The sequence below is a fragment of the Choloepus didactylus genome, chromosome 16 (genome assembly GCF_015220235.1).
Source record: "Choloepus didactylus isolate mChoDid1 chromosome 16, mChoDid1.pri, whole genome shotgun sequence".
In the NCBI taxonomy this organism is placed as follows: domain Eukaryota; kingdom Metazoa; phylum Chordata; class Mammalia; order Pilosa; family Megalonychidae; genus Choloepus; species Choloepus didactylus.
The window spans coordinates 33,976,409-34,000,693 of NC_051322.1; the positions used below are offsets into that span (position 1 = coordinate 33,976,409).

At 49.3% G+C, this 24,285-nt stretch overlaps 1 protein-coding gene across 1 annotated transcript in view; it reads left to right on the top strand.

Annotated features, from left to right (window-relative positions):
• The window catches only part of LOXHD1 (lipoxygenase homology domains 1), a 194,280-nt gene that overhangs the window by 12,767 nt on the left and 157,228 nt on the right, over nt 1-24,285 (top strand). Inside the window, exons 3-4 of the mRNA XM_037806213.1 lie at nt 5,504-5,584; nt 7,714-7,898. Of these exons, the coding sequence (XP_037662141.1) occupies nt 5,504-5,584; nt 7,714-7,898 (266 nt within the window). The remainder of the gene's footprint in view (nt 1-5,503; nt 5,585-7,713; nt 7,899-24,285) is intronic.

Here is a 24,285-nt window from a genome sequence, read left to right on the forward strand (position 1 = left end):
CTCCCCCCACTGCATGTGAAAACACACAACGAAACATGAGATCACTTTAGCAGAATCATAGCATTCAGAGATGTTTTGGGACCCTGGGCAAGGTCTTGTCAGCTGGTGTTCCCACTGTGCTAAATGGAGCAGGGGGTAGGTGATGGCTCTGGGCCACCCAGGCCCCCGTCTCTTTTTCCTCCAGAGAGCTCCTTCTGTGTGTCTTACCCACTGAGATTCTGAGTAAGATTCTATTTGAGCCAAACTTTCTGCAGTCAAGAAACATTTGAAAACAACTAATCTATTCCAACTCGTTCATGGGGAAACCGAGGCCTAGAGGGACGCAGTGTGGAGCTCAAAGTCAGGGAGTTTTTTGATGGTAAAGCTGGTCCTTGACCCCCAGGCTCCTAATGTAGACATTTTCTGTGACTGCACAGCTCTGTAGCCATGGAGAGTCTATGGGAGATGCTCTTTGAGGCTTCCCGGGGTTCCAGGTCATGCCCTTTGGCTTGGCACATCTGGGGATGGCGGGGAGACTACAGAGAGTAGGCCCCCAGCCAGGAGATCCCTGAACCCCTGTGCCGAGCAGGCTGGGCAGAGTACTTCCCTGACTGCAGGCTCTGGTGTAAATGCTGCAGTGTCGAGGCAGGTATAATGTCCTATTTTGTCCATTTCTGCAGAACAGGGTACCCGCCTTCTTGTACTGCTCACCCTGCAGAGTGATTCGCTTGTGGAAGGCTCCCCTCGAGTGACGTGGGCACGGTAAAGAGAGTACATGAAATGCCCATCCTCTGTGCCATGCATCCTCCCCGGAGTGCACCGCAGGGAAAGCCATGGGCTCTGGTTGCTGGCCGAGCCGGTTCTGGAGGCCCCAACCAGTCATGTCTAAATGAAAAGGACAGTTTTTTCTTTTCCTCTGGTTTCTCACTCTCTTTCCTCCTTTTATGCATTCAGAGTCCTCAGATTCTTCTCCCTGCACCTTTTTCATTTGTCAAACATCCTCTCAGGAAGGGCCCCAAGTGTCATCCTTTATACCCTGGTGTGAAGCTTTGTCACCGAGCCCCCTTCCCGGGGGGTTGAGTTGCAATTGTCTCTCTGCATTGGGAATGAAAGGATACACTCAGGCACAGGGGCCCAAGGCACCCATGAGCTGGAAGGGCTGGAGGTCTTCCTGGCACCCCTGAAATCACACGTAGGAGCCAGGCTAGCCCCGTGCACAGGAGCCAACATTCCCCCAATTACTCCAAGTCTCTGCTGATGGGGGTCTCTGCTTATGTCTGTGTCAGGCTCCAGGTTGGGCAGCAAGAGAACGGGGCTGGCCCGGAGCCCCAGGGAGCCCAGGGGGGCAGCTTGTGAAAGTATGGAGGGAGCATGCCCAGAGCACAAGGGGCCCCAAGGTGGGGCAGAGAGGACGGAGGTCAGAAAGACAGGGTGAGACCAAACTGTGCAAGGCCTTGGAGGCTGATCAAGGGAGGCTCAACTTACTATGGCAGGCAAGGAAGATTCCTGTGACAGTGGTGAGCAGGACAAATGGGGAAAGGAGAAACCACAGGCCAGGAACCAGTTAGAAGGCTGCTGTAAGAATGTGGACAATGCCTCCAAAAGGAATTACACAGGCACAGTCTACACCATCTAAGACCCTTTCAATTCAAGTTGGAAACCTTGGGTCTGGAGGGTGTTGTTTTTCGGGGAATTCCAGTTTGCCTGTGTGATCCCCATGCAGATGACAGCTGGAGCCCCCTGCTCTGTGAGATTTAGGTGCAGCTAATTCTGTCCCCTACCCCTGCCCCGTCCCTGGGATCAGACTCAGAACGCACACTGGCCTTGAAATCTCCTTGAGCTCACTGTTGGCTGCTGTCTCTTGCTCTCCACACTGTGTCAACCCAGCCTGGGCTTTTAAAATGGAGTATCAGATGCCCTAGTCTTAGAGTTCAGCCACTGCCTTTCTTAGAAATTTCTCCCTGACCCTCTTTCTTTGCAACCTCTGGCCTCATCTTTCACCCCACCTTTCTCTCTGGCTTCTACAGTGTCCCTGGTTTTCTATGTCACCGGTCAATTCCTGCTCATTCTCGTGCCCCAGGGCACCTTCCACCCACACATGGCTTGTCAGGATTTTTTTTCAATGCCCCAGGCCCCATCCCGGGTAAGTGCCAACGGCAGTGGCTCCCAGAGGAAGCCCACGCTTGTGGGGTCCCAGGTACCCAGGACCACCTCCAACACTGGGCCCCACGTTCAGAGTATGGCAAAAGGATGGGCTCTCATGTACCTTCTCCTGTTGAGAATTCACCGTCTGAGTGTCAGAGAATGCCTGGCATTTTAGCCCACTGGCTCTGCGCTGCCTAGAGGCTGTCCTGCGGGGGTCCCGACTGGATGGGAGGCGTGGGCGGGGGCTGCATGCGGCATTTATTCACCCATCACCCAGGAGCCCTGGAGAGGCTGCTGAAGTCTCTGTTTCTGTATCTCCTTTGACCAGGGACCCTCTAACCTTTGCCACTTCCATCAATTTCCTGAAATGCACAGGAATTTGCATTTTGAATTACCAGACGTGGTGGTTTTGGAATCTGAGTGTTAAAGAGTAGGGGGATGTGGGGCTGATTGGGGTTATCCCGGCCCCTCCCCGGTGAAGAGAGCCGGTTGAGCCCCGTCTCTGCAGCTTCAGATCCCGCCATGGCCTGAGATGTTCCGGGGGGCCCCCCAGTCTCAGGGTGTCGCTCTCCCTCTGCCCCCTGCTCTGCCGTCCTGGAGGATCTTTCTCCCCTGGTTTCCTTCTCCCCTGGTTGTTCCCCCTGCCCCGTGGCCTCCACACGGGAACGTGACCGCAGAGCCCCACGGCTGATTATTTAACAAACACACTGGCACACAGGCATCCAAATTCGCCAGCAGGTTAACTCCTGTTCTTAAACCATGCTGTTGGGGTGCAGAGCCCTTCTGGGGGTACCGAGCTCCCCTCTACTGAGTGCCGTTTTCAGAGCTTCTCTTGAGAACTCCTATCAGAGACAGGGAAGCGCTGCTTTCCTTTAGAGTCAGGCCTCGTCTTTGGCTAAAAATGGGAATGGTCAACCTCCTTGCCCCCTCCCATGGATGCTGCTGTTTCCCCAATCCCACGCACCCTCAGGAGATGGAGCCCGCCTTCCAGAACCCACCCCAAACCACAGCCCGGGCAGCCTGCTGGCCAGGTCCGGGTGGGACACCATTGGCCTACCCCAAGGAAGGGGGCGGGGAGAAGGGAGGCTGCTGGGACAAGGGATTGTGCTTTTTGCATAATTAAGAAAACAATGCATGTTCCTTTTAGAAAATTAAAAAAATATAGAGAGAGACAAAAACAAATAACCAACACTTCATGAGAGTTTTACAATCCAGAAATAATATTTTTGTATAAATCCTTCCGCTCTTAACTGTTTTTAAATGAAGTTGGTATCTTGTTTGTATTGACTGCTGTTTATAATTTCTGTTTTTAACGTACTTTTTCTTTTAAGCCAAGATCACAAACATGTTTCTTTTAAAATACGATTTTTAATGGTTGTATAATATTCCAACACAAAGCTACCCAAGGTGATTGTTGCTTAAGGTATTTATTTGGAGAGGCTCCCATCTATTTATTCCAACAGTCAGTTGCCTTGTCTTATAGATTGAAACAGAACACACCCAGTATTCATTCCTTTGTTCTACAGTCACACGTCCCGTTATAGAGAGTTGGCGATCTCGCTTTCTAAGTCATTTAACGATGGCTGTGCTCTGAACCCAAACTCAGGGCATGCTGTTGTTCACCCTTGGAAATGAAGCCAGAAATTCCAACATTGGCCAGATCCCCATGATTTTGATGGGTTGGTTTAGTTTTCCTCTAGATGCTGCCCTTGTACAATGGCGATCGCCAGCCGATCAGTCTTGAGTTACCTTTTCAGGGCTTCTCCCTATCTCTCCTCTCCCTTCTCCTGCCACCCCTAAAAAGCATTGGCCTGGGCTGTGTCTTGACCACAGAAACATTTCTGCCCAACTCAGGCAAGCTGGTAAGTTTATTTTCCCAGGAAGGGGGAGTTACTGGTTGTTCGTAGAGGAGGTTTCTTATTTTCCTGGTCTTCCTCAAGAAGAACATTCCCCATCTTCAGTAAGTGAAGGTGAAGTAGAAATTCTCTGGGTTCATCATGTTGCCTCCATCCCTCCCTTCCTCTGGAGGATAGAACCACCTGGCCCTCAGGTACATACAGAAGGCCCAACAGTCATTTCTTTTATTCCAGCAAAACCCAGAAGGTCCTACCTCTCTATCCTCCCCACTTCTCTCTGTCCCAGATTGTACCTTTGAGGCCTATTTTTCCTGACAAGGCTGCCTCAGTGTACCTTTTGACCTGATTTCATGAGTCCTGCACTGCTTTTGAAGGACCTCATGCCCCATATCACCTTAAGGAAACTTCTTCCCAGGCAGGTTGTTTGCTGAAGTGGATCCACTTACAGAATCACATCTTCTGGCTCCCTGTGGAACCATAAAATTCTTCTGTTATTGAGAGAGTCTGAACCTCTTTGCCTTGGGGAGAAGACCCTTCACCTCCCCTTATTTTGAAACCACTGGTGGTCAGTGAATAGGCGAATGTCTGCTGGGATTTTCTGTGTGGTGGTCCTGAGAGCCCCAGCTGCTCTGAGAGAGGCTGCAGCTCGTAGGCCTACCAGGGCTGCAGCTGCAGGGGGCAGGAAGAGCTGCTTGTAGGCCTGGGCCTGGATGGCTGGGGACCTGCCCCACGCAGAGGATGGAGAAGATGTCAACATGAGATTTGGGCTTCCACTCCCAGAGGACTCTGTGGCGAGGCTGCTCCAGCCCTCCTGCATCTAAGCTGATTGAATTTAGTATGCTCGAGTCTGGACGTGCCTGGGCATCTCATTGCTGAACACATCAGGTGTACTTCCTTCTGCTCACACCGTTTGCGGGGTGCCAGCAATGCATTTCCCTCACCATTCCCCCTTCCCTGGTTGTTGGTTTGGGGTGGAGTGTTTCCTTTCTGGTTGGAATGGCAGGACCATGGACCACCACCCAAGGTTTGCATCCACTTGGGGCTGCCATTGCAACTTTTCCTGGCCAGGGTCAGGCAGGTGAGGAGGAGAGGCAAGGCAGCCTGCAGATCCCAGAGCCCCCAGGCGTCCATCCCTCCTTCCTTCCTCCTCCACTCTCCCAACCTAAGCAACCAGAGGGTACTGGACCACGGCTTTGGGGAGCCAGGTTCTTGTCCCATTCTGCTACTAGCTAGCAGTTTCCTTGTGTGCATAACAGGCCTGATAATGACTGCCATGCTTGCCTCGGTGGCACACAGCAAGGGGGAAATGAGAACCTGAATGTGAAAGCGAGGAATGATTATTAACAGCCCTTGCCCCCTCCTCTCCAAACCATGTCAGGAAGGAGTCCCAGAATGGGGTCCGGTTGCTTGTGCACTTCCCAGGAGTGGGGCAGTGGAGGAAGAAGGAGGGTGCGGGCCTTGGCTCTCCTCCCCAGCCTGTGAGCCGAGCGCTGACCTGAGCTAACCACACATGTTCATTATAGGAGTGAATCTGCCTTTGAGAAATCCAACGTTGACGTGTTCCGGGTGAGAACCAACAACGTGGGCCTCATCTACAAAATCAGGTGAGAATCACGGGGGTGGGGGTGAGGTGGGGCAGGCGAGATGAAGGCAAGTGGATTAGGAATTGATGTTTCTGTTGACAATTTCCGGGTGTTGATTACTCTCATGGTGTCATTAGAGAGGCTGCCAAAAGCCCCAGTTTTTCCTTCCCATTCTGAATCAAGTGTCCAAACATCCCCATTAGAGATTCACTTCTTTAAGACGATTTGAGCCACTTTTCACAAACTTGAGAAATAGGCTCCGGGAGGCACTAGAGCACAGCGGTTTGGAACACAGACTCTGAGCTCAGATTACATGGGTTCAAATCTCTGTTCTGCCATTTACTTGTTGCGGGAGTTCGGGCAGGATACCTCTCCAAGCCTCAGCTTCCTCACCTGGAATGATGGTGTCTGCCTTGGAGGGTTAGTGGGGATTCAGGGAGTTAAAGTGCTCAGAGCAGTGATTGGCACACAGAAGCTCTAGGTGACAGAGACCTGGGGGCCACTTTGCAGGATGCCTTTTGATCTTGGTGTTTTTGTAAATGTGTGGGGAGGGACAGCACTCTCTAGCCTGGCTTCAGAGGAAGAGCCTTCAACTGCCCCTTAATTACCTCCTCCCCCCTCTCCCCTGCTCCCATCCAAGGTCATGACCATTTGTCAGAATGTCAAGGTCATCTGTGGTTAGGTTGCACCTAGACTTGGGTCAGGGCAGGGCTCAAATGCTGCCTCAGGTCAACCCTGAGTTGTCTACCTGCCCACCTCCTGGGCTCTGGCGTGTGCAGGGAAGGGGGTCACATGCAGGGAAAGGTCTCTTGCGGGGCTGGGGATAGGGCATGGGGAAAGGCAACTGTTAAGCCAAGGGTCTGCCACGTGCCAGTCTGGGCCAGGCAAAGGCACACACCTTGTAAAGGGCGGGCCCAACAAGCTCACATGTGCCATCAGTCCATAGGACTGTGTGTCCATTGACCTGTGGCTGTCCTAAAAAGGCCCATGAGGACAAGGCCTCACCCTAATGGGCAGGGATGAGAAGCTTAATGCAGAGTAAGGTCGTCCAGGTTTCAAGTGCTGAGGAGGAAGCTGGAGCTCATAGAGGACACTGGGATTGCCAAGGGTGGGGGGCACTTTAGGAAGGGGGAGAAGATTTGGGGGGCCAGATTGTGGAGAGGCTAGATCTATGCTGCCCAATACAGTAGCCTCTGGCCACACGTGGCTATTGAGCCCTGGAACTGTGACTCATCGAATTGAGATACGCTGTATGTAGAAAGTATACACCAGCTTTTTAAAGACTTAGTACATAAGAAGGCATGTAAAATATCTCATTAATAAATATTTACATGGTTGCATATGGAAATGGTAAGTGGGTTAAGTGAAATATAGTACTAAAATTAATTTCACTGGTTTCTTCGTATCTTTTTAAATGTGACTATTAGAACATCTAAAATTACGTGTGCAGCCCACCCGTGTGGCTCACATTATGTTTCTCTTGGACAGCATGGGTCCAGATGGCCACGGGGAACCTCTGGATGGTGGGACCAAAGAGAGTATGTGCTTGTTGTAGGACACTGGGCATCAGGAAGGGAGGGACACACTTAACCATCTCGCAGCAATGGGAGAGGCAATTTGAACCCCAGGGGACAAGATGCGCCCTGCAAGTCAGATGCTTTGGTTTGCTTTCTGCCTTCTGTTTATTTCCTTGTTGTCGTCCCTTCTTTTTATGAGCTGCTGTTTTTGGCTTGACTCCATCGGGCTTCAGAAAGCCGTGTGTGCACGTGCTTGGGCTGGGATGCCAAGGGGAGCAGTGCTTCCCGAGGCCACGGTAAGGAAGCGGCACTGATCAGGAGAAACATGCAGGGAAGGTCAAGGTGGTCCATGGCAGGCCTTGGTGATCCTGGAGTTTCTTTACCTTGGAAGGCAGTATTTCCCTGCAGGCAACTTAACAGTGTAACATTCATTAATCTGTACATCTGCCTTGTGAGGTATCCCCATTTCATAGGTGAGGAAACAGACTCAGAGAGGTAAAGTAACAAAAACTACAACATGGTAGAACAGCAACATGGTAGAACGTCTCTTTGAAGTAAACATTTGGTATTCCAGTATGGAAGGGGCGCTTCTCTGTCCCGCCAGTGATGGCCTGGGTATCTCTTTTTTTCCAGGATTGAGCATGACAACACAGGCTTGAATGCCAGCTGGTACCTGGACCACGTGATCGTGACTGACATGAAGCGGCCTCATCTCCGTTACTACTTCAACTGCAATAACTGGCTGAGCAAGGTGGAAGGTGACCGCCAGTCGTGCCGTGACTTACTGGCCAGCTTTAACCCCATGGACATGCCCAGAGGTCAGTGCCTTCGTTGGCCCTGCAGCCCCCCTGCCAGGGTTAGTCTCCCCCAGCCTCCGTCTTGCTCCGGGCTAATCCCACTCCTCCTCACCATCCCTCCTCAGTCTGTCTTCTTGTTGGCCAGGGCCCAGGTGTGACTTTCCCCCAAGTAAGCTTATATGCTGTAGGGGTTCAAGGAAGTGGGAGATCCAAGAAGACCTGGGGGTCTGGTGGATGGATGGGTGCAGCCCAGCACATATCCTGTGTTCTCGACAATTCTTGTTGATTGGTGTCTAGCAGGGGTCCTCCCTGAGTTTAAAGGCAACTTTCCTTGTCTTTCTGTTCCCTTGCCTTTCTTAGGGATGCTCAAGGAAGGTGAGTGATTTCCCTAGGTCATAACTGGGGCTTGGTGGGTGGGAATCAGGACAGGTTCCATCATGCTGCTCTGCCCTCTGACTCCTCCTGATTTGATGAGGCAAGAAACAACTTATTTCAAGCAGACCTCTGGCCAAAGGCCTTTAAATGCAGTCATTTTAGCTCGATGGGAACATTGGAGGAGGAGGAGGACAAAGCATCCAAAAACACACACTGTATTCCATGTCATTTTATCACACCTTTGTCCACCGAAACCCTCACCCCACACCATTATGGATCATACTTGTCCTTCCAAAAGGGGCACGTTCCATGTGTGTCACAATATAATACCCTGCTCTCATAGTCACGGACCATCAGAGATGAAAGAGACTTTGTGGCTGGGAGAAGAGAAATGACTTTCCCAAGGTCACTTAGTAAAATAGCAGAAGGCCACTGCATTCCTTGGGCTCTGCCTTCCAGCATGCATGCCTGCCGTCTCCAGGTTGCACCCTCTCCTGGAACCCAGCTGGACAGAAACACACACATCCTTTGTCCCAACGGGCTTCAGCTCTCCACTTCTTTGCTACCTCTGACTTTCCACTTCCCAGCCAACCTTGAACACTTGACTCATTGCTCTGTGACCCCCATTTTGATGACTTGCAACTTTGTTAGTTCTTTTCTTTTAAAGAAATGTTATGATCTTTTCTCTTATCACAAAAGCCCAATTTGATCATTACAAAAATAATTTACAAAATACAGATATACAGATATAAAACGGAACCCTGATAATCCCATCACCTAGAAAAATATCACTGGTGGCATTTCTGTGCATTTGTTGCTAGTCCTTTCTATGTGTATATGGTTTGAAAGAATGGATTGATAAAACATGCCCTGTTTTATAGCATGTTTAATTCTATGCCATTAAATATTGCTCAACACCCTGACTTGCAATGGCTGTGCAGTTTTTAGGTGTTGGAGACACCATTGTTTATTCACTAGAACCACTTATTGTTGGACATTTATATGGTGTTCCTTCTTGAAAATTTTTTTGCTATTATAAACAATACTACAGAGAATATCACTATACCTAAATCCTTGCAGAAATTCGTGATTCTTTCCTTTGGATAAATTCCTAAGTGGAATTCCTAAGTCAAATAGAATTCACATGGTTTAGGCTTTTGATGGGCTTTTCCAAATTGCCCTAGAAACAGTGTATCAGTGCACGGTCCTAGCAACTGAGTCCTAGCTTGTGCTTGCCTCACCCTTGCCAACACTTGGTAATATTGTTCAGTTTGCCAAATGGATAGAAAAAGAAGGTTTCAATATCCCCTCTTTAATTACTGGTGAGGTTGAAGATTTTTCATATGCTTATCATTTCTTTTTTTTTTTTGAATTGTCTGCCCATGCTCTTTGCCTGTCTTCTCAATGGGGTGAATTTCATAGATCTCCTGTAGACTGTAAGCATCTTTAATTGGTGATCCAGTCCTTTTACCAAGAATAATCCTCAGCAAATTGTCAAGCTTGCTGTTTTCCTCTTTTGTTCTCTTAGTCTCCACTTTCTTGGCCTTTTTCCACTTCTCAGCTCTTCATCCTACCTTCTGTTTTGATCCCACAAAAATTCAGGGCTTAATTGTTAGGAGAGGAGCTTCTGAAAAGTTCTCGTTGAGGATGAATTAATGTAACTCAGTAGCTCTCCAACTTTCCATTCAAATCATCCAGGATAGTGTTTTCATGCCTCTTAAAGGGAACACAAAGTTACCTGCTGATCCAGTCTCTGCACCAGGCTGCCTGGAGCCCTGCCCCTTGTGGGTTGGAGGGCATTAGGTTTTTCTAGACCAGGAATTTCCAGACTGGGTTTGAGAAGAAAGAAGGAAAAAGGGGTCTTCAAATATTCAAACTACTGCATCAGTAAACAAAAGGTTTCTTTGCTTTCACCCTGCAATTATACTGACTTGGTATTTGGCCACTGGAAGTCTTTGATGAGTAAAAATGGAGAAGATAATTATTTCTCCATATATACAGTTTGACAGGTGAAATATTGCAAAACATAAGGCGTGTGCAATAATAGACGGAGGAGAGAGGGAAAGGGAATATTTTCAGTGTATATTCCACCCGCCTCCTGATCCCCAGGGGAGGGCAGATTGTTAGGGAGCCTTGCTCCCCTGCCCCCACCCCCAAGGGTCTGAGGGAGGGCCCGGCTGAGCATCAGCTGGAAGCTGCTTTCACTCCTGCTCCTCAGGGAAGGTAGATGATCCAGGCTGACTCACTGACCCGTGGCCCGAGGTGATCAGCGCATAGTCCCGGGGTTGGGGAGGACTGGGCCTTGATCAGGTTTCTAGGTGGTGCCTCTAAAGGAGATCTCGCATATTGTACCTAAAGACACAGGCATGAGGGTGGCCCACCCACCTTTTGGGTGCAGAGGGAGGGTGAGAATGTGGGGTGCTGGGACTGCTGCCCAGGACAGTGCCTGACATTCCACCTTGGAGATGACTTTTTCCTTCCCAGGCTCCTCTTTAAGCAGATTCTTGGGGAGGTCCCCAACACATTATTAACACCTTGGGGAGAATGGCTTTCTCAGGGCCACCCTCTTCCCTAGTAGAGCCCTGTGTGTGTGTTGGGGGAGTGTGGGGGTGGGTGAGGGGGGATGCACTCAGGAAAATCAGAGACAGGAGGCTCCAAAAGAAGGAGGTAGAAGTTGATCGACCTCACGTTTTTATGGATAGAGGAACTTGGACCCAAGTTCAGTGTCTCAGTTCTCAACTGGCTGGTGCAATCGCTGCGTCTAGCGCCTTAAGGAAACCAGGCAATGGGACCAGCCCAAATGGCTTTGCCTGTTGGTTTCCTTTGTGTCTGATCTTTAGGCCTTGGGGATCTGTTTCTGTGTCCCCTGAAGCCATTCATGGGTGGGGGTGGTGGTGGTGCCCTAAGCCCAGTCATTTTCATTTCACCTTCAAGGTCTTTGCCTTTTTCAGTACCGTGATCCTTATCATATACTTATTCATCTCTAAACTCACTTTTAAACCCTTAAGTAAATCCACAAGTTTACTTTAAAAGAAACCTTATATTACTATTATAAATTAAAAAATTATTTTCTACAAATGTAAGGGATACACTGGTACATATTAAAATAAATATGCAACATTGGAGTAAAATGACCCTCACGCACCCCGGCTAGTACCCCACATACGACTGGTGATGTGCAAACTGCACATTGGGAAACACTCCCAGCCCCTGATGTGAGAGGTCGGGAAGGAGGAGTCCTGGAGGGAGGCCCATATGGTTGGCAATGATATTTGGACTCTCCTCTCCAGGAATTTCTGTTTCGCTTCATCCTTCTGACACCCCTAGGAGGAAGGTGGGCAGGCAGGTGTTAATTACAGATGAAAAAACAGGCCCGGTGAGTAGGAGATCTGTCCAAGGGAAAATAGCCAATTGCAGGTGGAACTGGGGTTGGAATGCAAGTCTCCTAATTCTTAGTCCAATGTGCTTTCTATCTCAAGAATTAAGTATGACTCCTTTGGCCCAATTAGAATAGTCCATTGCCGTTAAAGTTCACACAGGAGCAAAAACATCTTTAGTTTTTGTGGAAGTGGTTTTATACTAAGATCATGGAGGGATGAAAACTGAATATCTACTTTTGGTTGCTTCTCTGTGTGCAGTAGAAACCTAGCCTGGTAGGTGAGGGGGGAGACGCTTGGGAAGAGACCGCCATCTTTGCCTGTCACCCTGACCACTCGCGGGGCCTCCTGGCAGTTGGTGGGGCTCAGTGGACCCTTTCAGCCAACTTCATATCTTCCCTCCTTATCAAGTAGCCTCACTTCTCATCACTTCTGAAGAGCCTCAGCCAATGCCTAGTTTTTGAAGGGCCCACCTGACAGTAACTGAAGAGATGCACTAAAATCGAGAGGTATCTGTGATCAATAAGCTGAAGGTCTGCCTCCTGCCAAGAGTTTCTACCACCTCATGGGTCATGGGTCCTTTGGAATACTGCAAAACCCAAACTGAATTCTTACCAGTGGAATTTCAGGCACTGGGGTTGAATGTTTATGTGGCTTTTATGGGGTCAGTTTGGTGGCCCTCCGTTGACACGTCAGATTCATGAGTGTTTGGCCATTTGGCATTCACAGTGAGAGGCTGCAAAATTCCCCCAAGCTCTAGCATAGATGCCTGGATAGTTTGATTTGTTTGCTTGGGGAGGGCGAGGCCAAGGACAAGTAGCCTGGCACTTAAAGAGATTAGAGCTGGAGAATCATAAGGGATCATGGAGGTCAGCTGGGCCAACTTCCTACTGAAATAGGAATCCCTCCTATGCTTCTCCAGGCTTTGTGGATCCCACCTTCTTTGAGTGGTGGATAGTTCCCAGTGTCCTGCTCAGCCCATTCCACTGCTAAGCAGCACCGGCTGTCACAGACTTCTTCCTTCAAGTAAACTCCATGCTGTCTCCATACGGCTTCTGCTTGTCCGTTCCAGTCTGTTCCAGTCCTCCCATAACACAGCTCGGCCTGTGTCTGCATGTCACTACTTCAGCTGTCTGAGGACAGGCTTCTCTCCCTCAGGATCATGTCCCCAACTCCTTGGCCTCTCCTTTCGTGGCACATCTCCAGCCTGCCCTCTCCTCTGGCCTCCCGCCCTTGTGAACTCTGCTCTGTCACTGCCCCCCATGAATGTAGTGCCCAGGCTAGAGCCCTGGGTTCCAGATAGGGGCTGAGCAAAACAGTGCAGGGGCCTCCCTGACTCGAACGTCTGCTTCTTTAAATGCATCTTGAATTTTTTTTAAAAGTAGACTTTTTTTTAGAGCAGTTTTAGATTTACAGAATAATTGTGAAGAAAATACAGTCAAATTATGAAGAGTTCCCATGTACCCCCTGCCCCCTAGTTTCCCCTATTATTAATATCTTGCATTAGTGTGGTACATTGGATCCAGTTGATGCACAAATATTAATACATGACAATTAACATTCCATGGTTTACATGAGGGCTTGTCCTTTGTGTTGTACAGTTCTAGGGGTTTGGGTCGATGGATCCACCATTATGGTCTCATATGGAACAGTTCCACCACCCTGAAAATGCCCTGGGCTCCTAGTCATCTCGCCCCACCCCCGTAAATGGTGTCAGCAGTCACGATACACCATACTGATGTGGCAGCTAAAGGCTCGTGCTCCTCTCCTGAAAGAAAAGATGCAAATGTCCACTCCACCCAAGTCCTCAGTTCTTGCCCAGGGCTTCAAGGCTGCTGGGGAAACATCCTGATTCTCCTGATACCCTAGTCATCCCCACAGGACAGGAGTGGGGGGCCCGGGCATGGCCAGCTCTCCCCACTCTCCACGCCACAGTCCAGGCAGATATTCCACCTCCTGGTCAAGCACCTCAGACGCACATGCAGCCCGAGCAGGGAGCCGGCAGCCACCCTCATGTCCTTCTCCCCCGTGTTCTCCCCGGGCACCCTCAGGAGCCCGGGGAAGGTTGACAGACGCTTTTTCAGTGAGTCTATAGCTACTCTTCCTGGGAAGACAGTCTTGGCTACCAACTCACTCCAGAAGAGCAGTGCATTTTTCTTCCTGCCGTCTGCCTCCTGGCATCCCCTCCATTGCCATGGATGCTTGACTCCTTTCCTGGAGGGTTTCTTTCATTGGTCTGGAATGGCCCACCTCTTGGCAATCCAGAACCCAGAGGGCAGCCCCTGGCCTGAAGCTAAACCTCGACTCCCGGGTTTCCGACTGTAGTGTCATCCTTAGCAGCTGCCATCAGGAATGCCCTCCTGAGCTGCTCTTCCGTGCTGAGCCTGAGGATCAGGACATGCTCCCTGCCCTCAAGGCCCTCACAGTCCAGTGGACGACACGGATCCCCATGATACTGAGCACCAAGCAGGGGGAGAGGACTGCATGGTTCAGAGCTCCGGGTCTCGAGTCATGGAGCCTTAGGTTCAAATCCCAACTCTATCACTTCCTAGCCATGTGACCCTGGACAGAATACTTCACTTCTGTAGTCTTAGTATCTTTATGAATACATACTTGGCAATCAGTATCTTATTTAAGACTCGTAGCACCCCTTGAAGGTTGGGACTCTTATCCCCCATCTTGCCCACGCAACAAGGGTTGAGACGAGAGGGCACAGACCCCTCTCCGCCCTTCTCCTGTTTCTTGGTCTGGCACTAGCAGCTCCCATTGCTCAACCTGTTAGCTCAGATTGTATTGGCTCCAGTGTCTGGCAGACAGTGGCTCTGAAAGCTGTTCTCTCCAGTGCTAATAAACCATGAGGAGGTTTCAAGGGACCCATAGGAAGTGGAACTGGGGCCTGAGGGATGGTGAGACACCCTCTCCCAATCTGCTCCCAGACTGTGGAACGGAAGCCAAAGCACAGACAGCAGGTTTGGAGTTGAGGCCCCATTTCACTGAGCTCAGCCAGGACCCAATGAGGCAGCTCTCTCTCTGGAGCCCCCCGAGGCCTGCCTGATCACTGCTGGCTGTGTTCTCCTTCCCTGCACAGCTTCTGTGAATCAGTGAGAAAGAAAACTGTGGCCCTTCCACTAAATCATATGCCAGGGTCAGAGGAAGCACTGCTGCCAGCATCTTCTCCTCTTAACTGCTCTCTTCCCTCCTCCACTTCAGTTTTCTTCATTCTGCCCAAAACCCATTGGGTTAAAGCCCCAGGCCCTCTGGAAAGCATGGAACTTGCATCTCCACTCCTCCCTCCAAACTCTGTGGGAAATCAAAGTCTTCACTATACACTGCAGTGCGTGGTTCTCCGTGGGGTGCCCTCGCCCCCACTCCCACCCCACAGCTGCAATCAGGGGAAGCGTGAGGAATCTCATGGGCAGGGAGGAGGAACTTTTTAACCTACTCTTTGAGATTCAGACAGGCTCGGGGCCGACCCCCAGAATGAGCCACTGTGGCTGTTGGGGGTGGGTTGTAGCCCACACAGGTTTTGAGATGGGCAAATGGCAGTGAAATACCATATCTCAGGGACTTCTTTTGCCTCTTTGGGTTTTAACTACTTAACATGTGTCTGTCTGGTCTCTCCAACCACATGCACATTTTTCCGAGGGCCAGGGCTGTGGTCTCATACCATATTGGTGATTGCTCTCTTACTCAACCTACTGTCTTGGCCCTTGGGATTTAGGGGCCTGGGTAGACATCGGGAAGAACAAGTTGTATGTGTGTAGGTGGGAGGTCATGTGTAGACACATCTGTTCACCAGACCAGCAGCAGAGTTCAGGGGTAAAAGCTCTCTTGAGGGCAGACAACTGGGTCTGTTCTTGCTGCTTTGTAATAGTGCGACCTTGGGCAAGTTACTCACCCTCTCTGGGCTTCAGTTTCCTCTTCTTAACACGAGAAGGTTGGACTAGATGTTCTCTGGGATTTCCTGTAGCGCTGCTTTCTCTGGTACTACACTAGCTAAGTACCTCCTCATCCCTCCCGTGGGTTCCAGGTGTCTCCCACCCAGTGATGGTGTCACTCTTGGTGTGACAGTCACTGGGCAATGCACCCAAGTGCAATCGATAAGCTCATTGCAGAGTTACAGTTACACAAAGATACAGTTACACAGGCACAGAACGCTAGGCTACCCAGCCCTCTCTGGCTCCAGGGACGCTTAGGGCACAGCCCTGAGGCTGAGGGTGCAGCAGGTTTGAAGGATCAGGGTGGGGACAACCAAATTAGACAAGGGGATAATAATATGATCTCTAGGTGACCCGGTACTGGGGCTAAGGAGCTGTCTCCTGTAGGGGAGGCTTGGGCAAGATCTCTTTAGGGCAGACCCTGCCTGGACTTCTCAAGGCCAAAATGATGTCATTTCCTGTCTCTCCAAGTAATTGTCCCCAGCCCAGAACACCCTCCCTTCCCCACTCTCCAGCCCACAAACCCTCCTACCTTGAAGGTATTAAGATTGTCACATGGCTTAAATTAGCACTGAGCCTACACCACATCGCTTTGGGAAAGCTCTGCCAACTTGGCAATGAGGCAGGCCTCTGATGCCAAGAGCCACGTTCCAGCTGGCCTGGGGGCTGTTCACGCCCTGGGGCTGTCAGAACCCAGGCACAACAGCTCATCAGGGCTTCAGACTCAAGCCCCATCAGCAGCGGTTAGGGCCCCCGCATTCAGAAAGGCCCACTCTTGGCATGGGTCCTGCCCCTCACCCCGGCTCCCAGCTAGGACCTGTTCCATAGGATTCGTCAGGGACAAGCCTTCTTCTCAGGGCCATTTAATCTTCTTTGGTGGATTAAGAATAAATACAGCTGTGGCCAGCTTTGCCTTATGCTCCAGAGAGACTGAGGGGCTGGCTATTGGAGGAGTGGTTGGCCACGAGAGGAAGCAGCAGCTCGGGCAGGAGGGCTGGGAGCAGGCAGGTGGCGGGGCAGTGGGGGGGGCAATGACATCTAGGCTCCAGGTTTGGAGCAAATGCATTGGCTTTTCTTTTTAATCCGGAAGGGACAGCCAGTGTTGGGGCTGACATGGGATTGTGGCTGCCCCGTTCCCAGTGTGCCTGTCCGCAGCACAGTTGCTGTTTCCTCTCCTGGTTGTTTCACCAGGACTGGGTTATAATTTCATTGCCGCCCATGCTGTGCTTATCACACTGCCCCAGCAGCGTGCCTGGTCTTGGCACAGTGCCCAGGGTGCATTTGAGGAAAGGGCGGGATAAGAAAGGGATTGTGATAACCGGACGTATTAGAGGCATATGTGAATTGCTCTGACCTGCGGTGGACTGTGGGCCTGCCAGAGAACTGCAAAGTGCAAACTGGGGTAATTGATGCAGAAAGCCCCCACAGTGAGGGCGCTGCCAAATAAGCCAGAAGCCCTGATTTGTTCCCTGATTCTATTAAATGATAGAGAAATTGTCATTCATTTTAAAGTATAGTACTCTGGGTCAGAAAGTACCTGGGACTATAAATCCTGAGTTCTGGTTCTGGCTTTGCCACCCAGTAGCAATGAGACCTGGGGCAGGTCTCTGTTCCTCTCCCATCCTTGTTTTCTTCCTCTGTAAAATGGGTGCACTAGATGGCCTCCTAGGGTCTTTGCAGGATTAGTTAGGGGGGTGCCCTTCAAAGCCAGGGAGAAAATGATGGGTCCAGGGCTTGCCCCCTCCACAGGAGCAGGAGGATATGGGCTTTTGGTGCCCTCCCTTCTGCTGGGGATATATCCCCCCAATTCCACTCCTGCCCCCCACCCCCTTCTCCTCCATCTTCTGCACAGTGCCCACTCCTGCCATGAGCCTGGTCTCTGGACTCATTCTCCATCATGCTTGCTGACATCAAAGTGCCATTCCTTGAGCTTGGAGCCTCACTCTCCTCTGGAAAGTGGGGGTGACATTAATGCCCTCTTCATAAGGCTGTTGAGCTGATCAGTTGAGGAAATGTACATAAAGGAGTTAGCCCGTGCTGGGCACATGGCAAGTTCCTTTGTCATTGCTGAGCTCCTGCTCTTCCCCCATTTCCCCCCAGATCCAGGCTCGTTCTGACTGTGAGATGAGCAGATTCAGGAGTCTGGCCTCTCAGAATTGGAAGGGACTTGGGAGTCTCCCAGTGCCAGGACACCCTCAAGGCTCCAGGCAGCAACTCCGGACCCTGAGGGGAGGCTCCTAGCCTTGACTGCAGCTGGAACCTGCAGTGAGCGCCTCTCCTTCTCGTCCTCTTCCCTCTCCCTGACATTTTCCCTAAACCAGCTTCCCACGCTGTCCAGGGCTGTCCGAGCTCTGTCTGCTGTGGGTGCTGCTGGGAACCCGGGGGAGGTGGTCCCCGGCCCCTCAGCTTCCCTCACGAGGGCTCAGGGCCAGCCCTGCAGTATTCTCCTCCCCTGAACTTCTCCACCACAGCTCCCCGCCCACCCATCTGCTCCCACCTCACGCTGCAGAAAATCATCTCCGGAAAGAGTGGGAAGAAGAGAACTGCTCTGAATGAGGCTCCAGTGGAGAGGTTTAGAATATTTCAAAATAAACAGGGCCTTTATTCTACCCTTCCTCCATTATACAGAGGAGAAAACTGAAGCCCATTGGGGTTAAGCAACCTTCTCTCGGCTACACAGTGTGACGGTGGCAGAGCTCGAGCCCCAGCTCACGATACCAGCTTGTGCTCCTCCAGTGTCCATGCCCCTTCCTGCTCTTAGACACGTTCAGTCACTCAGTGAGCATTTATGGGGAATCTCCTATATGCTGGACCATACACTTGGGCCCTTCTCTCTAGGAGTTTAGAGTCTAGAGGGGAAATTCAGGCCAGCAGATAGTCACAGTGCAAAGACAGAGAATGAACCAAGTGGGGGATGGGCCAGATCCATGGGAGTATAGAGGAAGGGGGAATCAGGAGGGCTTCACAGAGGAGGCAGTGCTCAAGCTTCGACATTATGGATGAGAAGGCGTTTGCTAGGCTTTCAAGTGCAAGAGGGCCTTTGGAGAGATGGTGGGCCATGACAGCACCAAGTCTCATTCATACTGCTGGGAACATACCCTCCAATTCACATGCTTTCCCGGGGCTACCACCAGTTGTTCTCTCCTTCAACCTTCCAGCCAGAATCTTTGGGAGAATGCATGAGAATGTACATTTGCCCCATATGTGGTTATTTTGATTTAAAAATAGGTGTTCAAAATAACTTTTGCTTTTTCTATTTGTGGATGTAACACTTTCTCAGTGCTGCATTTTTTTTCTTTAAATTTTTTATTTTGAAAAAATAAAAAAAATAAATAAAAACCTCAAACACAAAACTCTAACATATACCCAACTCCCCAGATACCCATATCCAACACTTTTAACATTTAGTCATATTTGCTGTATTATTCTATTTATCCATCTATCAATTCATCTATAGATTTTTCTATCCATATGTCTGTCTATTTATCTTTCTATTTTCTGAACATTTGAGAGTAGGTTGTATACATTACACTCTTTGAATGCTTAATGCTTCCATATTCATTTCCTAAGAACAAGGATAGTCACTTATGTAACCATCTTAAGTGCAATTATCAAGTTCAAGAAATTTAATATTGACATAAAGTTTACAGTCTATATTCTGGGTTTTTCACATGTTCAATAATGTCCCTTTGAACCCTTTCTCCTCTGTTATTATATCCCATCCAGAATACTTTATTGCATTGAATTGTCATTGTCTCTTTAGTTGCTCTTTCTTACATTCTTTCTTTTTTAATCACGGAAACATATATACAACATAGACTTTCCCATCTCAACCACTCCTAAGCATACCATTCAGTGGGATTAATCACATTCATGATATTATGGTACACTCACCATCATATATACTAGAACTTTCCCTTATCCCCAAACAGAAATCCTACCCCCATTACACATTAACTCCCCATTCTCCTTGCACCTTGTCCCTTGTAACATGCACTCTACTTTCTGAATCTAGGAGTTTGCATAACCTCTGATATTTTCTCTGTGGTTACCATGGGGTTTAAATTTAAAATCCTAAACCTAGGACAATCTCAATTGGCTTGATACCAACCTAATTTCAATAGTGTGCACAAACTACATTTCTATAATTCTCTGTCCCTCTGTTTTTATGTAGTTCTTATCACAAATTGCCTATTTATACATTATGAGTTCCAAACCATTGATTTATCCTGACCCTTTATGCATTTGCCTGTTAGATCCTGTAGGAAGTAAAAAAGTAGAGTTACAAACCAAAAATACAATAGCACTGGCATTTATATTTACCCTGTCATTACCTTCAAAAGAGATCTTTATTTCTTCATGCACCTTCAATCTATTGTCTGTTGCCCTTTCCTTTCAACATGCAGAACTCTCTGTAGCATTTCTGGTGGTGATGAACTCCCTCAGCTTTTTTCTTACCTGGGAAGGTCTTAATCTCTCCTTCATTTTTGAAGGACAGTTTTGCCAGATACAGAATTCTTGGTTGGCTTTTTTTTTTTTTTTTGCTGTCAGCACTTTAAATATGTCACCCCACTGCCTTCTTGTCTTCATGGTTTCTGATGAGAAATTGGCATGTCATCTCATTGAATGTGACTCTCTGTTGCTTCTCTCTTGCAGCTTTCAGGATTCTCTCTTTATCTCTGGCATTCAGCAGTTTGATTAAAATATGTTGCAGTGTGGATCTATTTGGGTTTATTCTGTTTGGAGTTTGTTGAGCATCTTGGATGTGTATATTCATTTCTTTTGTTAAATTTGGGAAGTTTCCAGCCATTGCTTCTTCCAATATCATCTTTACCCCTTTCTCCGTTTCTTCGCCTTCCGTGATTCCTGCAATGCATCCACTGGTATGCTTGATGGGGGCCACAGGTTCCTCAGGCTCTGTTCACTTTTCTTCCTTTTTTTCTATCTGTTCCTTAGACTGAATGATTTCAGTTGTCTTATCTTCATGGGCAATGATTCTTTATTCTGCCAGCTCCAATCTGCTGTTGAGCCCCTCTAGGGATTTTTAATTTATGTTACTGTGGTCTTCAGCTCTGTTTGGTTCCTTTCCATAGTTTCTATCTTTTCATCTATATTCTCATTGTGTTCATCTATTGTTTACCTAGTGTTTTGTCCATGATTTCCTTTTACTTTTTGAACATTATTCTGGTTTGCTTGAGGTGCTGCTATGCAAAATACCAGAAATGGATTGGCTTTTATAAAGGGGATTTATTAAGTTACAAATTTACAGTTTGAAAGCCATGAAAACATCTAAATTAAGGCATCAGCAAGAGGATATCTTCAGTGAACCAAGGCCAATGGCGTCCGGAACACCTCTGTCATCTGGGAAGGCACATGGCCAGCGTCTGCTGGTCCTTTGCTCTAGGGTAGTGTTTCAAATGGCTTTCTCCAAAATGTCTCTGGGTTTCTGTCTTCACTCTTCTCTCTCAGCAACTGTGCTTCCTTGCTTCTTTCTTCCAGGGCATTTCTCTCTAAGCATCTGGAGGTCCTCTCTTAGCTTCTCCAGGGCAAACTCTGGGCTACTTCTCTCAGCTTAGCGTCTCCAAATGTCCTTCTATCAATATCTCCAAGCATCTCTAAGCATCAGCAAGCATCAGCGTCAGCTCTGGAGCTCTCTTAAGTAGTCCTGAATGGGTGGGGTCCACACCTCTATGAAAATAATTTAATCAGAAGTTCCACCTTAATCGACAGACTAATCAGTTTGCCTGCACAAGACTGCATTAAAAAATATGGCTTTTCTGGGGGACATGGTATATCCAAACTGGCACAAACATGTTTAGGACCATTTTTTCCCAGGCTGCTTGTCTGGTATGTCCCAGGTGTGGTCCTCCTTACTTACGGTTTCTAATCCATAAATCATCGCCTTTACATGGGTTACCACTTCCTGTTTGTTTGTAGATCTTATAACCTTTTGTTGAAAATATGGACATTTTGATATTTTAATGTGTTATTGCTGGAATTTAGACACAAAGGTTTCTGTTCAGCAAGGGTTATGACAGAGCTTTCCTTGAATGCCAGGAGCTAACAACAACGACCGAAAAAAAAGAAAACACCTTTCCCAATCTTTGCAGGCTGACCTGTGTGAGCTTGGTAATACAGTGAGTTTAGAGAATAGCTCAAGGAGAAAGTATAGGGTCTTCCCAATCCCAGGCCATGCGCTCTATGTCCCAGAGCCAGAAAATCTTGCCCCAGCAGCTGAGATTTGACTGTTCTACTATAACAGTTTTTGGGAGAGTTCTGTGAACTGCCTCAACATGCAGGGCAAGTTCTGGGACGGTGAATCCATATGAGTGTTCTGGTTCAGTCCTTCAGGCTGTCACCAGACAGACTGGTCAAGAAATACATTTTCCTAATATGTGCTCAAGGGTTACCCTGCTCCTTCCAAGTGCCGTCCCTCCTGCAGCATACAGGAAGTGCTGGTTTCCCCAGCCCTTGCTAACCCTTCCTGCATGATAGGAAAATAAGCTGTGGCGGCAGAGTTGAGTCTGGACTGGAAACAGAAGAAGTCGAGCCAAGTTGACTATAGTGGTGGGTGGACGGCGAGGATCTCGGAGAGCAGCAGCGATGGGGAGTGAAGGAGACGAGTGAGTGAGGGGCACCGTGAAACAGCTCTGCAGGGCTTGTGGGGAACTGGGTGAGCGAGTGAGCAAGATAAGCTACAAGGAGTGAGAGGTGATTTACTCCATCTTGTGGCTCAACACCTGGCTACATCAGGCTTATATTGAACTGTATCTTAGGAAAATAAACTAGCTGTATATTTATCTGGGAGTGATGAAAGGGGTAGAAGTGGTTTTTATTTCCTTGACTATGACCAACTATTTTAATGATGAAGTGATGCTTTAATGTCATTGCATAACCAGGCTCCTAACTGAAGTCAGATCCATGGCCTATGTTTGGCACATGTTAAGGGCCAAATAAGTGATGCAGACACTGGGAGTTTTGGAGACCAGCTTCATGGGCTTGGCAGGTGAGGGTATTTCTCTGAGAAGCTGGGGTTTAAGCTAGACCGGATGGGAGATGGGTCAAGGGCAGTTAAGAGAGAGGCTGCTTGTCTGGATTTCTTGAGTACAAGCCTAGGCTTTGCCCTGTCTAAATGTGTGACCACCTGCTTCCATTGCCTCATTAGTAAAATGATGACTATTATAGCAATAGGGCCGGTCCTTGAGAGGATTCAGATAGGAGATGTGATTGGCCTAAATCAGGTCTTCGGTAAGCCTCAGATGCTCCTAATAATATTTTGATAAGTGAATGAGTATGTGAGGGCAGGGAGGTTGAAGGCGTTGTAGGGAAAGCAGAGAATTTCAAGGCCTATATGTGAGAGGAGAGAGAATGAGAGCCGGAAGGATTGAATAAGGGAGTCATGGAAGGAAAGCAGGGAGGGATGGCCTGGGGTCCATTGTCCTGTTGTCTGAGTGTCCTATATGTGTGTCTCAGGAGCTAGGAGCATACTCCAGAGGCCACAAAGAGCCATGGAAGACCCCAGAGCCAGGAGAGGATGGAGGGTGCATTGGACAGAGTGGAGGTGGGAGAAACAGGGGCAAGGAGGACGAGAATGTAACAAGAACCTGGGTGAAAGACGAGGGGCCTCTGGACCTGGGGGAAGGCAAGAAAGCCTTTTGGGGACAGATTGAGGGAAAGAAGAATTCTGGAGTCCATCGGCCTTGACATTTATTGGTGAGTGGCCGTGACCCACCTCCTAGCCTGTAGCTCCCCTCATCTCCAGCAGGATGGAGTAATTAGGGCCTTCCCTGGCTGGGAGAGAACATTCCCCTTTGTCTCCCACCCTTCAGGGCAGCTCTGCTGAATCTCTCCCTCACCATATTCGTCTCCTCCTACGCAGCACGTCTGTGACATTTCATTTACGCACCTCAGCTCCTAGTGAGAGGAAGTGAGGGGTGTCAGGGTGTGAAGACTTAGGGATCCATTGGGGGTGGGGTAAAATCAAGGCCAGTCACCCTCCGTCCCGTCCCCACTCCTTACCCCTCATGTGCCTAGAGAAAGAGAGCCACATTTTAGTTAAACAGGATTTGAGAATGGGTGAGAGGCAAGAGAAAATTCCATCCATCAGTTCATTTATGATTCTCAGCTTCCTAAAAAAGCCTGGCCCACGTGTGCTTCTCTGAGGCTGAAACCACACTGGGTGTCGGATGGTCCCCTTCCTCCGCTAGTGAGACAGAGGCTTAGTTACGGGGCATATGCTTGACTTCTGTCGTCAGGGACACGAGCAGCTCAGCCAGGCTCAGCTCTGCAGACGGCATCAGGCTTTGGGGGCCGCCGGCACCCTGTGGCTGTGCCACCCACCACCGCCAAGGTTGGCTTTCTGGAGACGTGTTCTCTTGCTGCTGGGTGCTGACTGTTCCAGCCAGAGCGCAGGGGAGGCTGTGGGGGCGGCTGGCGCACCAGGCGCAGGAGGGAGCTCGGCTGCCAGGGCCTGCCTCTCCTGGAAGCCCACGCAGGCAGCTTCCGGCCGACCTGTGGGGGAGAGATTTCCTGTTTGCGGGGAGCAGCCTTGTGCCTCTGTCGGGGGGATCTGCAGAGGGAAAATAGGCAAGGCCGGGCTTGTGGATCAACGGGGCAGGGCCAGAAGGGCACGGACAACCCTCCACTGATGCCTTGAAGCAGGCAATCTGTCTTTAGGCTGCAAGTAACTAGTCTGTTTGGTTTTGGACATCACCCTGT